The sequence below is a fragment of the Phragmites australis genome, chromosome 17 (genome assembly GCF_958298935.1).
Source record: "Phragmites australis chromosome 17, lpPhrAust1.1, whole genome shotgun sequence".
Classification (NCBI taxonomy): Eukaryota; Viridiplantae; Streptophyta; class Magnoliopsida; order Poales; family Poaceae; genus Phragmites; species Phragmites australis.
Window position 1 is genome coordinate 9,041,060 of NC_084937.1, and position 21,181 is coordinate 9,062,240.

Sequence of the window (21,181 nt, forward strand, 5' to 3'; positions counted from 1 at the left end):
TTGGTTTCTTCCTCCGCTGTTGAGGTTTCCATACATTTCTCTGGAAATGCATGCCCCTCTGACTATACACAGGCATCCTATGTGCACCGAGATTATTTAAGAATTTCATAAGTGCCGAGATTATTTAAGAATTTCATAAGTGCCATTTGGATCACTGTCAACAAGTATTTTGGAGAATGCACAGACCTTAAAATCAAGCTAGATCGCTGCTTCCAACAGGAGAAAGCTCTGAAGAGGCAAACTTTGAAGAGAGCGAGAAATTCCAATAAAAGCTGCAGGCTTACAAAAGGGAAATTGCAGAGAAAAACCAGGATTAAGAACTTGGAACAAAGGATAAGGACCTAAAAGGACCAATGACGGGAAAGATCTATGAATCAAGGAACATTGCGACAAGCAACTGATGTCTTTTCAACGCCATTGAAGACACTATAGAAGTCCGATCAATTCGACAGGCAACAACAACACAGAAGGGGCTAAGAGATCCATCACGGTAAGTACTACAATCGCTGTGCCGCAAATAATTCTCGCGCTCTGCAGGTGGCATCTGCACCGCGCACATCAGCGTGCAGTACAGTGTGGGTCTCATCCAAGGACGCACGTACCGAAGGAGTAGACGTCGGCGAGTTCGTCGTACGCCTCGTGTACACCTCCGGCGCCATGAACCTCGATAAGACGTCATGGCAGTCTTCTACCGAAGCACCCAACGGCGGCCGGCCCATACCCATCGAGAGAGGTGCACTTGAAGGCCGGCGGCGACACGCATCCGACGGCCGCCTGAATGGCGGCTGCGTCAGCCAACCCGATCTGGTGGCTCTTGTCCTGATGGCTGTGGCCAACTACAAAAATCGGCTGGCGGAGGCTGGCCCAACCACCCTGGCTACGTCTCATCTCCGGTGGAGGCGGCGGCTGCATCCAACGACACCGCGCCCCCCTCTAGCGGAGCCGTGGCTCCAACGGAGCGCTCGCCCTCCGGCGGTGCTCAGGCGGCATGCCCACTACGGCGCTAGCCCGCTGGCCACACCATCACCCATTGGTTCGTTGGCGCAGACTATGGGCACCGATCGGGGCTCACTTTTGAGAAGCCTCCACGAGTCTATACATTGATGTTTTCCATAATGCCGTTTACCATCTTTAAATCAGAAGTTAAACCGAGAGAGTTAATTAAATTCTTGAAGATATGTTGATAGTTTGTACTCTCATATATGGAAAGAAACGTGAGATTTGTTTATCATTTGTAAAATTATCGTATAATAACCGCTATCAATCGAGCATTAAGATGTCTTCTTTCGAAGCTCTTTATAGGAAAAGATGTTAAACGCCGTTGAATTAGTCTGACTCTGGCAAAAGGTACTTCTTGGGTCCGGACTTGGTTAAAGAGGCGAAAGAGCACGTCAAGACCATTCACCAATGTTAACTCATGGTTCAATCTTGTCGAAAGAACTATGTTGATTGTCACCGACAAGAACTCTCATTCGTGATTGGATATTTCGTCTATCTCAAGGTCGCTCCTCTCAAAAGGATGCAACGTTTTCAAGTTGAAGGGAAGTTGACTCCATGTTATGTTGGCTCTTTCCAAGTTATTGCCCGGTGGGGCGATATGGCGTATCAATTGGAGCTACCTCTATCCCTCTCCGTAGTGCACAATATCTTCCATGTTTCGCAATTAAAAAGTGCCTCCACGTTCTGACTGAGGTCGTAGCAGTGGATGAGCAAAACCTATAACCCAATCTTTCTTATTGCGAGCATCCAATTTACATTCTTGATGAAGCCAAGCGGAGGATCCGACGTCGTTCGATCAAGTTTCTCGAGGTTCATTAGAGTTATCACTCCAAAGAGGTAGCGATGTGGGAACACAAAGATCAACTTGATATCGACTTTCCCGAGATTTTCTCAAACATGTGTGTGTTATCTTAGTTCTTTTCCTTGCAGCATCCTTGGTGTCATCCACCAATTCCGTTATCACTTGACTCATCAACCCTTGACTTCACCTTGCTTTTCCCTAAGCTCACTCGAATCTCGGGTCAAGATTCATTTAGGAGGGGGCGGGGGGGGGGGGGGGGGAGGTTTGTCACATCCTAGAATGCATATACATGCCATTGAGCATCATAAGCATCATATTTGATTATGCATTATTGATTAATGGTTAGGTTGAATTGAAGTAAATTAAAAGGGTAAATCGTATGAAGTGATGAAGACGTTATGAGTTATGGCACGATAAAGGAATGCACAATTTCATCGTGCACCTAAGTGCATCATGAAAGGGGAATATTAGAGATTTTTCTCAGATTTTTAGGAATTTTAGTAATGCCCTTAAAAATTGCTAGAAGTTATGCGAGTAACCAACTTGGGAGAATTTAGTTTAAATTCCGCACTGGCTTTGAAGGTGAATCCAATTCAGACGAGTTCATCTTGAATTATAGTTTCTGCACAAAATTTGTTATAATTTTTAGGGCACTAGAACACCATATGTTGATTTAAGAAGGAAAGTAAGAGAGAAATGCTGAAATTGAAATGGGTCACTTTTTAGTGGGACCCACATGAGCTGCCCCCACCCTCTCCTTTCAGCAGCAAGCCACCCTCTCACTCCCTCACTCTCACTCTCTCCCACTCACTCAAACACACACCAAAGGAGAGAGAAACTCTACTCTCTTCTGCACTCCAAATCCCACCTCAAGAAACTAAAATCAAGGTATGCATGTTACGCCATTGCATTCCCTAGTCTTTAAGCTTTCCATCCATCCAAGTATCTTGCGCATGCATGGAGGTTTTCTCATGCTCTCTCTCTCTCTCTCTCTCTCTCTCTCTCTCTCTCTCTCTCTCTCTCTCTCTCTCTCTCTCTCTCTCTCTTGGTTGAAGCCATAGGGAGCAGCAACACTTCTCCTCTTCCCCGAGCTCCCTCCCTCTCTTTTCCCCAAACAACAATCACCACCCTCAACTAGGACATTGGGTAAGTTTCGTAGAAGCCCATGGTGGTGATGCACGCTTTAGTTGGGCATAACTTGAGTATTGAGCTGCATTCTTGTGTTCGCGAAGCGCTACTGTGTTCTTTGTTGCAAAGGAGCTAATAGGAAGGAGATTGTTTAGAGTAAGCACTTATGTTTTGCTCATTGGTTTGGTCAATGAAGCTTAGAATCCATGTGTTAGTGCAAGAACATACTCCTATCAAATGGGTTTTGACTTGCAGGTTTAATCACCTGGGGAATCGATGAAAACTTAGGCATGTCAATTCGATCGCATGTTTTGACTTTTGGATTGGAACTTCCAATAAATAGAGAATGGCCAACCCGAGAACCCCGTGTTCTTAAGAACCAGAAGCTCCGACCACCATTGGATGTTCTGACCAAATACTAGAACTTCCGATGTTCCTATACGTATGCCATGCATATTTCACCATTACTTTGGATCATTGTGTTGTATAATTTTGATAAATTTTCGCTATATGTGTGTCATGCATGTTTAGCGAGTCGATATCAAGATTGTGGTGGTAGATCCAATTTATTGCATTGTCTCTACCTTGATATTTTTTATTTCTTAATCCATTGTAACCCGGGGTGTTATCATCTAATTGTCCCACTTAAAATGAAAGCGTTGTAGCAAGGCTTAGGTCACCAGTAGAAGTCGAGTGGTGGTTCGATCATCATTCGCAAGCATTAGGGTTTATTTGTATCTCACTAAATTTAATCATGAAGGGTTAATGAGTTTGTGAGAATGGGACGAGATTTTGGCGGGTATTAGGGATGGTTCGGGAATGGAGTCCCAGATGTCATAGGCCTACCTAGATCAATTAAGGACTGACTGTTGTTTGCCGTTGGCTTAAGCACTTTCCATACTTCCCACATATCTAATTATGGTAAAGATGTGCCGAATACCTTTTGTTGCTGCGATCCTTTAGCTTGTAGGTTTATGGTGAGAGTGAGGGGGCTTGTACACTTGAGGTTGCTCCAGGAGTAGACCTAAGTGGCCTCCACACCAAGAGATGCATGTTCAAATGACCGGGGCTTAATTTGGAAAGGTTGTCACAATCACCCCTCATGCAATTTGATCGATTGCTTGAGCTTTATGCATGGTCTTATGTTATGTGAGTAAAGAAGTACCCCTGTAGGGTGTAAGATCGATTTGAATTGCAGCGCTCTCAGTTATGAGCATACTTAATGACCATCTGCATCAATCATAGAATTTCTGATATTTGGATGATGTATATGTGGTATATTGTGAGTTGGCTCATGTATGTTCTATGTCGAGAAGAGCATGTCTTGTGTTGGTTATGTTTATGCTTATGATCTCATGATCGGATATCATAAGTTTTTGATTTATGTAGATGCTCACTTATTTTCGTGCCATTTGCATTTCGCTTAAAACAATTTAAGTTTGTTGCCTACTCATTCCAATTGCATACTCCTTGGAGTCGGGTTATTATATGTACATATATGAGTAAGTTTTACGAGTACCTTCGTACTCATGATATTTTCATTGAGTTTTTATAGGTGAGGAAGAATCAGTGTACGGCTACTTCGTACTCGCTGATGTCGGTGACGGGCAAAGAGTAGTGGTGTGCTACTCGTGGTGACTCAGTGGTGCCTTAGGGCAAATGACACCATCTCTTTTGCTATTTTTAGATGATATTTCACTGCATAGTGACATTAACATGCTAGGATATAAACTTAATGTATTTTATTTATTCTAGTGCTCGTTTATGTCTTTATTGAGAGCCTGAACATGTTTATTTGGTTCTCATCATTAAATTTCAGCATGTAGTACTCTTAAATTATTGAACTTGTAATGACTAGACTTGTAATATATTTAAATTACTCACTCTTTATTATGTCTTGATGTGATTAAGCTTGTTGTAAAGGTGCGTGTTCCGATCTTAGGCATAAAACACATACCGGGACTATCAAGATTGGATTCATCTTAATCATTTAATGGTTGCGATTGTTGCTTTAAGACGTGTGTGGGGAACTATCCAAATTGTATTCTAATTAATCATTAGAACGATCATTTATACAATCACGACCACAATAATTAACCAGGATCAAATCCCAATAGTACCAGCAAGTGTTTTATACTCAAGACCAGAGCAAAACCTTTACAACATGATTCATCACATCAAGGTATAATAAAGAGCGAGTAAAGAAATTATATTATGTCTTTAAGTTATTACAAATTTCCATCCATTTACAGAAACGTATGCCAGGAGGACAAAAGCACAACTTAACCTCCTAGCCGCTTAGAGATATTACGCAGCACAATATAAAGTCTAGTACAACAAAAGATAGATGGAGCCTTTTGCCCAGAGGCACCACCCCAAAATGACATCACCCGAGTAGATGGAATTGCTCTCACTCATTGTCAATATTGGTGGGCGTGAAGTAACCGAAAACTATCTCTTTCTCACTTGCAAAACTCCTCAAAGCAACGTGAGTACGAAGATGCTCGTAAGACTTAATCCATAATGGGTACATATAATAACTGGACTCCAAGGATAATGCATCTAGATGAATTAGCAAGGAATTGGTCAGAAGGTTAAGTGAATTTGTATGCAAAAGCAAGATTTTACTCAAGTGTGTGAGCATCTACACATAACCACTTATATCCTTCTATGATGAGATCAACAACATAAACATATATGTAACTTGAAACATTTCAACTCATCATCAACCATCACAACTACTTCCCAACAAACCATAACATCATTCCACATCGAGACTCTACAATTGATGAAAATATATAGAAATATCATGACCGAGAGAGGGTAATTCAAATTGTTCTTATATCTTGTAGGGGGTACATCTTTACCCACACGACTCGGATCCATCATCTTGGCCCCCGAGACAACCTTTCTCATACCTAGAACTAACCACTTGCACAAGCCCCTATGGTATTAGGGTTACTGTGAACGTATCCCGGACACCTCTGGCTCCCCGTCACCTTGCTTCTCCTCATTCTTTTTCTCTTACGCTTCATAGGGCCACAAGGCAAGCGTCAGCATGACGTACAATAATCGGCTCATTCATCCATTATCTGAATATGTGGTAGTACAAAAGGTGCTAAAGCCAACTACAACAACAGTTGATGCTTAATCAACCCAGGCGTGCCTATAGCATCCGAGATTCCATTCTCGAGCCATACCTATCACTTGCCCAAATCTCGCCTCATCCTCACGATCTCATACTACCAACATCATCATTATCTTTATGCACATCAATAAGCCTTAAGCTCGCGAATGAAGGTTGAACCACCGCTCGACTTCTACCGAGGACCTATGCATTGTTAAGCATTTCATATAGCATTTAAGTTAGACAATAATAGTGTTATACCAAACCTACAAGGATAGGGATTATCAACAATTAAAGGTAGAAGTAATGCATCAACATAGGTTCTACCCACATACCCGATACATACTCGCTAACATGCATAACATAAATAAGTGATAATTTATCAATTTATACTTTACATGATCCAAAGTATATGGTTGTTGGAGCAAGAGTTCATCTTGCCCCAACAAATACAGCGAGAGTTTCTTCTAAGGAGGAGACTCAAGCTTGGAAACAAAGTTTGAGAGGAAGGAACACCACAAGTATATTGATGGTAGGCAAAATGGACTGATCTGGGTGGAGAATCACATGTTTGCTATGATGCATGTTTTGTGTCTATCCGTTGCCCAGAGGACCATGGCATCCTATTTATAGGGCCATGCGTAGCTTAGCGTACAAGTTATCATAATGTACAAATATCCGGGATCCGGCTAAATTACTGTGCCTTATACCGGAAGACTACCTTCTATCATGTCGGGAGGTAAATATCCACCATGGTAATTATTATGGCGCCTGTCCCCTGAAGGGAGCGAGCCGGTCGCCAATTGCTACCCAGCACCGCACCGCCAGGGGTGTCAGGATAGGTGCCATCATGCTGGGGTGTCAGAGCGACATCCACTAGCCTAGGCATTTAATGTCGATCACTTCCTCGCAGACAAAGTACGACTGGTTCTTGCTTTTTGGCAGATCTTTCCCGAGGATTGATGACTCACCCAATAACCTCCGGGAAGCTAGTCTGGGCAGCGGGAGGCCGAAGCCTCGGGGACTGGCCTTCGGAAGACGGGGCCCCAGAGGGCCGGGGCTTTGGAAGGGGGAGGCTTTGGGAGGCCGAAGCCTCGGAGACCAGACCTTCAGGAGGCTGAGCTCCGGATGGCTGGGGCTTCGGAAGGCGGGAACAGGCTCAACCTTTGGGAGGCTGAACTAATTAAGCCAAGGGGCCATCGGGGGGTCCTTAATAATGACCCCCAATAGTAGCCCCTTGTTGGGGCGGCCAGCTGAGCGGTCGGGCCTGCGGTTCCTTCGGAGCAAGGCCCCTGGCGGTCCCTAGCTTGTGGTTGATGGCTCGTGGTTCAAGAATCACTTGGCTTGCCCATGACGCTTTGACTTGGGTGACGGAATGAAGTGTTGGATGATGTTGGCGATAGAGGGCATTGGATGCGCTCTGGGGAGAGGTGTAGTCCTGCCCTATCTGGCGGAGCTTGGGACGCGTGTCGTCTTGTCATTGGGAGGGGCAGGGGAGTCGGTTTCGCTCCCCATGATTTCGGCCTGGCAGGAGAAAGGTCGGCGTGTGCGTTCGCCGCCTGGAGGGGGCATGTTACCCCCTATTTGTAGCAGGAGGGGGATTGCCCAGAGCAACCCTTTTGCTGACTCCTCGTTCGCATCTGCCTCTATCTTCGACGCCTGTTGCCTTGCGTGAGTTGTTCCTTGATCTCTACTCCCCTCTCTCTCGTAGTTTAGTGCCTTTTGCCATCCTCTTGCGGTTCATATGGCCGACTTGAGTACCTCGAGTGAAGCTGAAACTCGAGCGACAGGGGAGATGGCTGGAGTATCTGCGGTGGGGGACCCTCAGGTGTCATCAGCTTCCTCGTTGCTGATGGGGCTACCGCTGGGAGTGGAGCTCCAGCACGCTAGCAAAGGCCACTCCCGGCAAACCACCACTGTGGGATTATCTGTTGTCGGTGATGAGGAGCTCGACCAGATGGTTAGGGAGGGGAAGATCCCCTCCTGAGCCGTCACTCAGTCTTCGCTGGGCGAGGAGGTCCCGAAGCCTCTGGCCCATGAGGTCGTGGTGTTTGAAGCCTTCTTCGAGGCGGGCCTGGGTTTTCCTTTAGTGCCGTTGCTTGAAGAGGTGCTCCGCCACTTCTACGTGGAGCTCCCTCAGCTCCACGCCAACACCATTATCTGCCTGGCCACCTTTGAGCGGGCCATGCAGGCGGAAGGTGTGAAGGGAGGGCGGATTTCTTTGTGGCCCTCCACTAAGCCAGCTATCAGCCGAAGTTGATCAAGGTCGAGGGGACGAAGAGGCCCCTCAGTTTTGGGAGTATCAACTTCCAGATACGGCCGCAATATCGCGATGCCTTTCCGGCGAAGGCTATCAACGGTCGGTGGTATACCGACTGGTTGCAGCAGTGGTTTTACTACAGCGTCGGCCTTGCATAGCCCCTTCACTCCATGAACTGGGATATCGCGTATGTTCCAGAGCCGGAGACGGGGATTACGTACAACCAGTTCGCCTCACGCCTGGCCCTTCTCTGGAGGGTGGCTGAGACGATAAGCATGCGTGACCTCGTGGAGGAGTTCACCATGTTGCGTGTCCAGCCCCTTCAAACGGGCTGGAATTGCCTTTTTGAGCAAGGTGTGGAAGAGTGGCCGAAAGTGTATTCCAGTCCGCCCGTCAGCGCTGGTGAGTTCCTTTTGTAGTTGGGTTCTTGATCTGCCGATGTGAATCAATTACGCCTGCAAGTAGAGACAATTCTTTCGGGACTGTTTACGCTTTTAATAAAATACTTGTTGCGAGATGTGTTTGTCTATCTCGTCTCGTTCAGTCTCGTTCACCACATCAAGTTCTCATGTACTACTAAATAGAGTGTTGGGTAAACGTTTCTTCCACAAATGAGGTCTATGCCAGGGTGAGAGCTGCCTCTCGCTTGAGTTCGCGGTGGAGATCGCGGAGGTGATCCTGGGTCCCCTACTATCGCGGAGCGGGAGCGGCGGGTGGCCCTAGCATGGAGTTGGGAGCGATACAATCATGTTTGTTTTTACCTTGGCGTGGGGGCTCCGGCATGGAGAGATCCTCCAGAGCCTAGGGCTGCTGGAAAACGAGCGCGTGAGGGCCCCCCTCGTTTGTACAAGGACGCTCCAGGCCCGACGGCCCTCAGCATCCAGAGGCTCACATATTGGTTCGATGTTCGAGTCATCGGAGACACCCTTAATTCGCAAGAAGCGCCTGAGGCGGGTCGGTAGTGTGAGCAATTAGTCTGGAGGCGAGGGCTAGGGTGGCAGCGATGACCAGGGGAAGGACCAGGCCTCCCCGGATATTGCGGGTCACGGCCAGAGCCAACGGCGAGGCGTGGCCTCCGTGGACTTCGACTTTGGTCTCATCAACTCGGATGCTGAGGATGCTACGGGTCCTCTTGTAAGAGGTTTGGGGGAACCAGGTGTGGTTTGCTTTGTTAGTCATACCCTTTTGGTCATGGCTGGGATCTTAATTCATATTTCTTTTTTGTTGTAGCGACCTTCAAGGTGGATGCGACCTTGATTCCACCCCTTGGGGTCTCAAAGGCCCAACGGAGATCGCGGACTCCTCTGGAGGGGTCTCCGAGGGCTGTCTTGGGCGATGTGGCTTCGTTCTCGTGGGGCCCAGAGTCAGCTGGTGGCCTGCCCACGGCGGCTGGTGCCCGAGGCACCGTGCCCTCCGTCAGGAGTCCCTTCAGAGCGGTTGAGGGGGGCCCTGGCCTCAGGATCCTGACCCTGGATGACTTCGTGCTGCGCCCAGAGGTTTCAAGGGCTTTCGCTGTGGCCTCCTCTCTGCTTCGGAGTGGGGAGGTTGAGAGAGCGTTTGCCTAGCGTCCCCTGGAGGAGCTGGAGGCACGATTAGCGATGACGACCCTTCAGGTCGGTAGTGTTAGTTATGACCGCTGGGATCGGTGTTGGGTCCTAGGTAGTTTATCTTATTTTTTTCCATCTTTTTGTGGTGCTTTGCAGCAAATTTTGACGAGGGCGCTGGGAGGTGGTGGACGCCAGGCTTTGGAAGAGGCCCGAAAACGGGCGGTGTCCGCGGAGGGTCGTCTTCATGAGGAGATGGTGCTTCGTGAGCGTGCGGAGGCTGAGGCGCGGAAGGCTGCCAAAGACCTCCGGGAGGCAAAGGAGGTTGCCGATGCGGCCAACACGGCCCATGTGTCCGCCGAGAGTGACACTGACACCTTTCGGGCGACGGTGGTAAATATGCGGCGAGAGCTGGAGGAGGTTCGGGCATCGGAGGGAGGACTACATTCGGAGTGCCAGCAGTTAACAACGTTAGCGTCGGAGGTGGCCCAGATTACCTCCGATGCCTTGAGCGGCCTAGGGGCCTGATGTCCGCCACTGCCCTCCGACTCGGAGGCGTCGGTCATGCCGTTCTTTTGGCTTTGGTCTGTCGCGAAGGTTATGGTTAGGGTCGTGGAGGCCTATGCGAGGTCCAGCGCTCGTGTGGCTGCTGCACTTCAACTGACCCTGCTGCACGAGGTGGGGTTGGTCCCTTTGAAGCACTGGAGCAGCAGGTGCCGGACTCCGTGGTCGAGGCCTTCTAGCTAGAGGCACCTCCGGTGGAGATTGGCGCAGCCATGGAGAGCTTCCATCGCGGCGTATGGGCGAAACATGGCCGGAGCATGATTTTGCTCTTCATGGCCAATTAGGGGGTTCCGGGTGCCTTGCGGGTCCTTCGTCCGAGTTCTTCATTAGGAGGCCTGGTGCTTCACTCAGAGTCTACGAGTACTTCGCGGCCCTCTAGGGGAGCTTCGTCTGGCGTTGTTGCTCCTCCGGAGCCAAGCGTGGATGCCCCAGAGGTGTAGCTCTATTGTGCTTGTCTTTGTTTTCTTTTCTTTCCCGTGGAGCTGGGCTGAGTTCTAGTATGTTGACCGCCTCCTTCTGCTTTATGTATATAATCTTTCCTTTATTTGATGGAAATCGCGCCTGTCTTCCTGTGTTTTACCTGTGTTGTTTCTGGGACGTTTGAGCCTTTGAGTTTTAATCGGAGCCTGCTCTGCTTGTATAGGTACGACGGCCCGAGGCCGGAGGAGGCCTCGTCCGTACCTTGGATAGTGCCTCTGGGAGGGATCGAGTGTGTCTGGTGCGTCGGGGGCTACTCCGTTCGTTCGTCGGTGGAGTTGCTTTGTTATGCCCCGCGATTCCGATGGGCGTGTTGACCCATAGGTGGCTGCCGACGTTTTGGTTAAGGTTGAGCTGGAGGATCCTCCGTGTCCACTTTGGATGTATGCTTTACCGCGAGAGATGACTGGTGTGCGGCCCGAGAGATTGCCGGCTCACGCTTCTTACGACGCTTCGTCCTTCCCCAGGGTTCTGACGGAAGGGTGCCTTCAGAAATTCTCGAGTCTACCTTGGGCGAGGTGAAGGTGGAGGAGGCACAGGCCGCGGAGGACTTGCCGGCGGGGTAGGGGGAAGAGCTAGACTTCTCGGCCTTCGACTCGTATCCCTTCCCGACGGATTTTTCGTCTTTTCGGGGTCGAGTCTCTATTCCGAGCAGCACCCCCTTTGGTGGAGGGGGCTCGCGTCGGCCTCCCATGCGCAGTTGTCGTGGATGACTCTCTAGGTCCCGTGGTGTGTCCAGGAGGCATGGCGGTCGGACACCCTCGTCTTCCCGTAGTGGTACAGGGGGCATAGTTTGCTGGGCATAGTTTCGATGTATAGCGGTTAACTATATAAAAAGACTTTTGTATGTTCTTTTTCCTCTCCCTTTTTGATGATTGATTGCACCGATGTTTTGCCTATGCTCCTTGTCCCCGCCCCTTCGCATCCTATGGTTGTGTGGCGGCCACGGGGTGCTAGACTTCGAGGGGCATCATAAGGGTCGGGTGATAGACTCAATTTTGTTGGGGTTTTTATCCCCTCACCATGCCTAGGGCGGCCTGGACTTAGAAATGACGGGGGGGGGGGGGGGGGTATTATGCCTATCCGGTATGAAGGCACTACCTTCAAGATGCCAGAGTGGTTTTTGCCTATCTGATATTTTAGGTTTGCTAGGCCTAAATGATGATGGACGGAATGCCTGTCTAGCACGGAGACTATGTCTTCAAGATGCTGGAGTGGTCTTTGCCTATCCGCCACATAGGTTAGCTAGACCTTACAGATAGCGAACAGAATGCCTATCCAGCACGGAGGCTTATGCCTTCAAGATGCTGGAGCGGTCTTTGCCTATCCGCAACGTAGGTTAGTGAGACCTTAAAGATAGCGGATGGAATGCCTGTCCAGCACGGAGGCTTATGCCTTCAAGATGCTGGAGCGGTCTTTGCCTATCCGTCACGTAGGTTAGTGAGACCTTAAAGATGGTGGACGGAATGCCTGTCCAGCACGGAGGCTTATGCCTTCAAGATGCTGGAGCGGTCTTTGCCTATTTGCCACCTAGGTTGGCAAGACCTTAAAGATGGCGGACGGAATACCTATCCAGCACGAAGGCTTATGCCTCCAAGATGCTGGAGTTTTTTTTTGGGTGTTGAGGTTGGGGTTCTTTATACATACAACTTGCGGAGGGTATCTGCGTTCCAACTGTGTTCAAGGGGGGTCCCCTCTACATCGACCAGTTGGTAGGAGTTGGGTCTGTTAGACTTAAGGATCAGGTATGGGCCTTCCCATTTGTTGCGTAGCTTTCCCGTGGCTAGGGCGCGTCGAAGCACGAGTTCGCCAGGTTTGATGTTTCGCGGCGCAACCCTTGGATCATACCAAGCCTTAGTTTTCTTAATGTAGTGATCTAGGTTCTGAATGACATGGAGCCGCGTGCCTTTGGTAAGGTCGAGGGAGAGCTCCCTTTCTCCATCAGTTTGTGGGAGTTGTACCCTGAGTGAGCAGGCCTTGACCTCGGTGGGGGTCGTGGCTTCGTCTCTGTATAGGAGGTGAAAGGGTGTGAACCCGGTGGTCCACGTGATAGTGGTGTCGAGGGAGGGTAATTCGTCGACCCACAGGCCTCGAGCTAAGCTGACGAGGCATCGATTTAGACCGGAGAGGATGTTACCGTTGGCCCTTTCGATGGCTCCATTGGATTGAGGGTGTCGAACTGCTGCGAAGCATAATTCGATGCCGAGGTTGTCGGTTAACTGTCTAAAAGGCCTGGAGTGGAATTGTGTGCCATTGTCCACCGTGAGCTATCATGGGACGCCGAAGTGGCAGATTATGTTCTTCCAGAAGAATTTCTGGACATTTTTTGATGTGATTGCAGTGAGCGGTTCGGCCTCGACCCATTTGGAAAAATATTCAGGAAATGCCATTTCCTCGCGAAGTGACTGACATGTCAACAATTGTTGAATGGGCCTCCAGGGCCACCAGTCACACTCCCTTGAGATCTGGTAGGTCTTGGAGTCTGTCCTTGCGATGAGGGGTATGAAAGTTGCACTACCCACATTGGTCATGGAGTAGCCAAAGTCGAAACATGTGAAGGGGGAGGGTGATTCTCCGTACGCGGATGTTAGGAGTTCCCGCCCACAGAAGGTAATGGAATTCTCTTGCGCTTTTTCTCCTCCCGGTGGTTCTTCATCTTGAATTTGACTGTGAGGGAGGTGCTCACTAACTTGTTAAAGTAGGCAAACTCGTAAGCCGACAGACGGTCTTGCATCTTGGAGGATAGACTGAGCACAAAGCGACCTTGCTTCCTCGTGTCGGTAATGATCTCCTCCAACGCATATTGGGCTAGGTAGTTGAACACTTGAACGTACTCCATAACAGATTTGCTTCTTTGCTTGAGGTCCAGAAATTCTTGCCTTTTGATATCCATTATCCCCTTCGGGATATGACAGTCACGGAAGGCTTCGTGGAACTCTGCCCAAGATACTTGGTGGTTGGCAGCGTGCATGGTAAGATAATTGGTCCACCATTCACCAGTAGCACCCTGAAGTTGATGGGCAGCAAACAAAGCCCGCTCATGGTCCTCACACCTCAGAAGTACCAACTTCTGCTCAATGGTATGGAGCTAGTGATCGGCATCGAGGTGATCCTTAGCACACGTGAAGGTAGGCTGTTGAGTTCGAAGGAAGTCCGCGAAGTCATCATGGAGTCTGGCTCCTCCTCATCCATGAGGGGATGTGTTGCACACGAGAGCTTCGATAAGTGCAGTTTGAGCCTGGCGGTTCTCCTCAATTTGCATTAGCACATCCTCCATGCTCGGCGGTGGAGGCAGTATTGGATTATTCTCGTGGGAACCCTAAGGGAGATCATTCCTGATATTTTGACAGGTCCTCATCCTATCGTCAATCCCAAAGTTAGGGACGACCAGATCTTGATAAGGGACACAATGAATATAAATTTAGGATGACAAGGAATGGATAAATCAATAAGAATGTGATCGTCTCCTTAAAGCCCCCTAAATGCAAATGCGTGCAGCATGATAGATAGGAAAAGGATATGTTCACATTCCTATCTACATGTTTTTTCTTGAGTTCATCACTCCCTAACAAGCATCAAGATCACAATCATTACAGGCGTTCATATATATTGACATACTAATCATCACCTTTCGCGCGAGAAGAAAAGTGTTCGCGCGAACGGTGCTTGTGCAACTCACCGCACAAGCGATGTTTCATACGTAGTTGCCAACGTATTCACTTCCCGTACCATCGCATTACGGGATACCCCATGTAATCGCCACATAGGTAGACAACCATAATCACCATTGTATGGTAGATGATCATGACCACCATCTCATGGTAGATGTTCATACGTTATTGCTAACGTATTCACTTCCCATACTATCACCATACGGGAAACACCAGGCTCCTACCTCGCACTAGTTGAGCCCCCGATATTAACTGTTATCAGGATGTGTCCCTTACATTCTTACCTTTTTTGTTGATTGTGTTGATGCAACACAATTCATAATGAAATCATAATAAAGAATAACACAATAAGCACCACTAACACGTAGATGACAACCACAAGACGCGTATCAACCACTAGAAATGAAAGACGCACGAACGTAGTCATGATAGTCATACAAACATAAACGTACATCAAACAATTCTCATACTTAGAGCATAGTATAGAGACTTAATCGACCTATGAGCTCACTATCGATTAGCTACTTCCTAAATCACGTTTCTTTAGTTTGACTAGCTTCAACAATTTAGCTTTGGTTCATACTCACTTATTTAGCTGAATTAATTAGCATGGAAGACATGCTCCTTGTTACACCTTCACCGCACCCTCCCTTTATTGGTTTCTTCCACCATTGCATCATCAATTTAGAAAGATTCTCATAAAATTATATCTATATTAATCATTCTATAATCTAATAATTAGATTGAAAAAAAAGAAAGAAAATATATATTATAAGAAAAGCATGAACTGGGATAGAGAGGACCAATGACGAGTGAGGTACAATAGGATCATTAGACCAAGGATTAGAGGACACAATTCCTTAAATAGCACTAGGATGAATGCCCATTTCCAACTCATCCTTAACCCATGAAGAATGAGACAAGTTAGAGAGCAAGTTTTAACCGATTAACATTAAGCAACAAGATAAGGATAACTCTAAGACAAGGTGAGGAATAAAATAGAGCAAACACTTAGGATCCAAAGTAATGGAACCCACTAGGGTTTGTTCCTGATCCTTCGATGAGAGTTGGGGATAACTTCGATTTGGGGTGGATTCGACGTTGGCTGTCCGACTACAACGACCACAAGGGGCTGCGCCTTAGCAACAGGTACACCGTCTCCGTTGGTGATGTTCTTGCTGTGCCAAGAACACCGCTGCTGCTGCTAGCAATCGAGAACAAGAAAGAACAAGATGAACAAGCAAATAACTCACGGAATGAAATCCAAAGGATTGATTTGAATCACAAGTTGGGGTCTTGAATCAAGCAAATCGGGTGGTCTGATCGACACACGCGTTTACAAGGAAGTAGCAGTAGCTAACTTCCATCTAAACAAAACCCAACCTTGCTCCTGGCGGCTGGAGGTTCTATTTATAGGTAGAAGGCAGCCAGGAGGCGTGGGGTGAAGAAACCCTAACACAAGATGGGCCCCTAGTGGGCTGAACTAGATACAAGGACCTCAGCCCAAGACTGGAGGTCTAAACGTCTTCTGGTTGATTTTGAGCAGCTCCGGTAGAGTTTTGCAATGAGGTTGGATCCATTTGAAAGTAGACTTCAAGATCTTTCCAACAAGTACTCATGGGCCTCAAACAACCATCGGAGTCAAGAAATATGAGCCAAGCAATTTGGGCCAGCCTGGCTGTCCGAACTTGATGTCCGAACCTGATGTGCAAACTTCTGTAGCTTGAAGATCTTGATGTCTGAAGTGGACGTCCACACTTGAGTCATCTGGTTCTTCTCTCATGTTCCTAAGCATAAGAAAATCATCACAAGACTTTAGTAGTACCCCATTCAAAGAAGAACTCATTTTCAGAGCGAGGAACGACTTTACCTGATAATTGAGTTGTCGTGCCCGAGCTCTTGTCATTGGTCCTTGTTGTGCAGTAGGTGTAGTTGTATCGTTGGAAGGGATGTCCTCATCACAAAGATAAACTTTAGTGGGTTGCTTTAGTGGGGTTAGCACGTTTTATTAACCAACATCTTAAGCATTTTACGCTACTTCATTAAACTAAGCTCTGATACCACATTGTAGAAAACCGTCCAAATTATATTCTAATTAATTATTAGGGCGATCATTTATATAATCACGATCATAATGATTAACCAGAATCCAATACCGGTAGTCCTAGCAAGTATTTTATACCTAAGATCGGAACACAAGCCTTTACAACATGATTCATCACATCAAGGTATAATAAAGAGTGAGTAATAGAATTATATTACATGTCCTTAAGTTATTATATATTTCCATCCATTTACAAAAAGTATGCCAGGAGGACAAAAGCACAACATAACCTTCTAGCCGCTTAGAGATACTATGCAGTGGAATATAAAGTCTAGTACAACAAAAGATAGGTGAAGCCTTTTGCCTTCTAGCCGCTTAGAGATTTCCATCCATTTACAAAATCGTATGCCAGGAGGACAAAAGCACAACTTAACCTTCTAGCCGCTTAGAGATACTATATAGTCGATTCTGAGCAGCTCCGGTGGAGTTTTGCAATGAGGTTGGATCCATTTGAAAGTAGACTTCAAGATCTTTCCAACAAGTACTCATGGGCCTCAAACAACATTCGGAGTCAAAAAATATGAGCTAAGCAATTTGGGCCAGCCTGACTGTCCGAACTTGATGTCCGAACCTGATGTGCAAACTTCTGTAGCTTGAAGATCTTGATGTCTGAAGTGGACGTCCACACTTGAGTCATCTGGTTCTTCTCCCATGTTCCTAAGCATAAGAAAATCATCACAAGACTTTAGTAGTACCTCATTCAAAGAAGAACTCATTTTTAGAGCGAGGAACGACTTTACCTAATAATTGAGTTGTCGTGCCCAGCTCTTGTCATTGGTCCTTATGGTGCAGTAGGTGTAGTTGTATCGTTGGAAGGGATGTCCTCATCATCCTCCCCTTCTTGCAGTTGAGTCGTCCTCGACTCGAGGTTATCTTCCTCTCCCAAATATGGTTTCAAATCTGCAATGTTAAATGTGGGGCTGACCCCAAAATCTGCAGGCAACTCAAGCTTGTATGCATTATCATTGATCCTTGCTAGCACTTTAAAAGGACCATCAGCTCTAGGAAGCAACTTAGACTTTCTCAAATCAGGGAACCTATCTTTTCTCAAATGCAGCCAAACTAAATCACCCGGTTCAAAAGTAACATGCTTCTTTCCTTTGCTACCAGCAAGTTTATATTTAGCATTCATGTGCTCTATGTTCTCTTTTGTGGTCTCATGCATTTTTAACATCAGCTCAGCACGTTGTTTAGCATCAAAATTCAATCTATCCGAAGTTGGAAGAGGCAGCAAATCAATTGGGGCACGAGGCACAAAGCCATAAACAATCTCAAAAGGGCTCTTTTTAGTAGTAGAATGTTGTGAATGATTGTAAGCAAACTCAACGTGAGGCAAACATTCTTCCCACAATTTTATGTTCTTCTTTAAAACAGCCCTAAGCATGGTAGATAAAGTTCTATTCACAACCTCAGTTTGTCCATCAGTTTGGGGATGACAAGTAGTGGAAAATAATAACTTAGTCCCCAATTTAGTCCACAAGGTTCTCCAAAAATGACTAAGAAATTTTGCATCTCGATCGAAAACAATTGTGTTTGGCACTCCATGCAATCGAACAATCTCACGAAAGAACAAATCAGCAACATGAGTAGCATCATCGGTCTTATGGCATGGTATGAAATGTGCCATCTTCGAAAATCTGTCCACAACTACAAAGACACTATCCCTCCCCTTCTTTGTTCTAGGTAGTCCAAAAATAAAGTCCATAGAAATATCCTCCTATGGTGCACTAGGAACAGGTAGAGGCATATACAAACTGTGAGGATTAAGGCATGACTTAGCTTTTTGGCATGTTGTGCAGCGAGCAATGAATCTCTCCACGTCTCTCCTCATCTTGGGCCAAAAGAAATGACTAGCAAGGATGTCCTCTGTCTTCTTCACACCAAAGTGTCCCATCAGCCCTCCTCCAAGCGCTTCCTGCAACAATAACAAACGCACGGAGCTAGCTGGAATGCATAGCTTGTTAGCTCTAAATACAAACCCATCATTGAGGACGAATTTGTTCCACGTTTTTCCCTCCTTGCAATTTAGCAACACATCTTTAAAATTAGCATCTTGTGCATATTGCTCTTTTATTGTTTCCAAGCCAAAAATTCTGAAATCAAGTTATGAAAGCAAGGTGTAACGCCTAAACAAAGAATCAGCAATGACATTCTCCTTCCCTTTCTTGTGTTTGATGACATAAGGGAAAGATTCAATGAATTCAACCCACCTAGCATGTCTACGGTTCAGTTTTGCTTGGCTTCGAATATGTTTCAAAGACTCATGATCAGAATGTATAACAAACTCTTTGGGCCATAAATAATGCTGCCATGTTTCTAAAGTCCGAACTAGAGCAAGCAATTCTTTATCATAAGTAGAATAGTTCAAACTAGGTCCACTCAACTTCTCGCTGAAATATGCTACAGGTTTTCCCTCTTGTAACAACACACCTCCCAAACCAATTCCACTTGCATCGCATTCAAGCTCAAAAGTTTTAGTGAAATCAGGAAGTTGGAGCAAAGGTGCATGTGTCGAAGGCGCTCTTGTGTGCTGTAGCCCATGTGAATGTAACACCCCTCTTGGTGAGTTCGTGCAATGGGACTGCAATGGTGCTGAAATCCTTCACAAAGCGGCGATAGAATCCAGTAAGTCCGAGAAAACTTCTCACTTGTGTGACCGTCGTGGGAACCGGCCAGCTATGTATGTCTTCAACCTTAGCTTGATCAACTTCAATTCCCTATGGGGTCACAACATAGTCAAGAAAAGAGACTCGATCCGTGCAAAAGGTGCACTTCTCAAGGTTACCAAACAAACGTGCATCACGTAGAGCATCAAAAACAGCACGCAAATGATAGAGATGTTCCTCTAGTGATTTGCTATATATCAAAATGTCATCAAAATATACCACCACAAATCTACCAATGAAAGCGCGTAAAACTTCGTTCATTAATCTCATGAAGGTGCTGGGTGCATTAGTGAGACCAAAAGGCATGACCAACCACTCATATAGACCAAACTTAGTTTTAAACGCTGTTTTCCATTCATCTCCTAGCTTCATGCGAATCTGGTGGTAACCACTACGCAAATCAATTTTTGTGAACACAATTGAGCCACTTAATTTATCTAGCATATCATCTAGCCTAGGAATAGGATGACGATATCTGATGGTAATGTTATTAATCGCTCGGCAGTCTACACACATGCGCCAAGATCCATCTTTCTTAGGAACCAAAAGCACAGGAACAGCGCAGGGGCTAAGAGACTCACACACATAACCTTTGTCGAGCAATTCTTGCACTTGGCGCTGAATCTCTTTAGTCTCTTCCGGGTTGGTCCTGTATGGCGCACGGTTGGGCAGGGAGGTCCCAGGGATGAGGTCAATCTGGTGCTCAATCCCACGAATTGGTGGCAGCCCCGATGTCACCTCCTTTGGAAAAATGTCCGCATACTCCTGCAAAAGGTTAGTGACAGCAGGAGGCAAGGAAGAAGGTATCTCCTCAAGTGAAAACAAAGTTTGTTTGCAAATTAAGGCATAGCAAACAGGCAGTGGTAGCATTGATCTCATCCAAATCAGATTTGGTAGCAATGAAACATGACCCTTTCAGCTTAATCTCATTTTTAGTATCATGAACAGATTTGGCATTTTTTGTTTTATGCTTCTCAAGTTCATTTGCCACAATCTGATTTTCACTCTTAGCATGCTTCTGATTCTTCAATTTACTAGCTATAGTAAGTTCATCTTTTAAAATTGCTTCAGGAGACATTGGATGCAAAACAAATTTCTTGCCATTGTGCATAAAAGAGTATTGATTAGCTTTACCATGGTGCAAAGAATCAATGTCAAACTGCCATGGTCTACCTAACAACATAGAGCATGCTTGCATGGGCACAACATCGCAATCAATAGAATCATGATAAGAACCAATGGCAAAATTAATTCTCACCAACCGTGTTACCTTCACCTTACCACTACTGTTCAGCCATTGAATGTAGTAAGGTTACGGGTGTGGCCAGGTGCTCAACGCAAGCTTTTCCACCATTTCAGCACTTGCCAAGTTGTTGCAGCTCCCTCCATCAATGATCACTCGGCAAGAGCGCTCTTTGATCACACACTTGGTTTGGAACAAAGTGTGGCGCTGATTTTGTTCAGCCTTCTCCATTTGTGCGCTCAACACTCGCTGCACCACGAGGCTCTCATAGTGCTCAGCATGTTCTGTTCCAATGTGCTCCTCATCTTGGTTGTGCTCCCCCATCTCCCCCTGCATTGTTAGCTGCAAGCAAAGCATATGTTTCTTCATCTAAATCACTAGCAGAGGAGTACCCACCATCTGGACGCACAACTAGCACACGTGCGCTTGGGCAGTCCTTGCGAATATGGCCGTAACCCTTGCAACGGAGGCATTGAATGTCTCTAGTTCGCCCCGAAGATGCAATTGAGGACGAACTCTTGGTTGGTGCAGCAGCTGCCCCCTTTGTTGTTTCAGGAGGGCAAGGTGAGGAATTTGTCATCGAAGGGCGTGGCTTG

The 21,181-nt window shown here is 46.7% G+C and overlaps 1 protein-coding gene across 1 annotated transcript in view; it reads right to left on the reverse strand.

Moving 5' to 3' along the window:
• Positions 1–13,488: 13,488 nt before the first annotated feature.
• Positions 13,489–21,181, reverse strand: part of LOC133896846 (uncharacterized) — a 30,562-nt gene continuing 22,869 nt past the window's right edge. The window contains exons 4-7 of the mRNA XM_062337494.1: positions 20,770–20,927; positions 20,263–20,628; positions 19,496–20,216; positions 13,489–13,908 (exon numbers count right to left, since the gene is read on the reverse strand). Coding sequence (XP_062193478.1) covers positions 13,489–13,908; positions 19,496–20,216; positions 20,263–20,628; positions 20,770–20,927 — 1,665 coding nt within the window. The remainder of the gene's footprint in view (positions 13,909–19,495; positions 20,217–20,262; positions 20,629–20,769; positions 20,928–21,181) is intronic.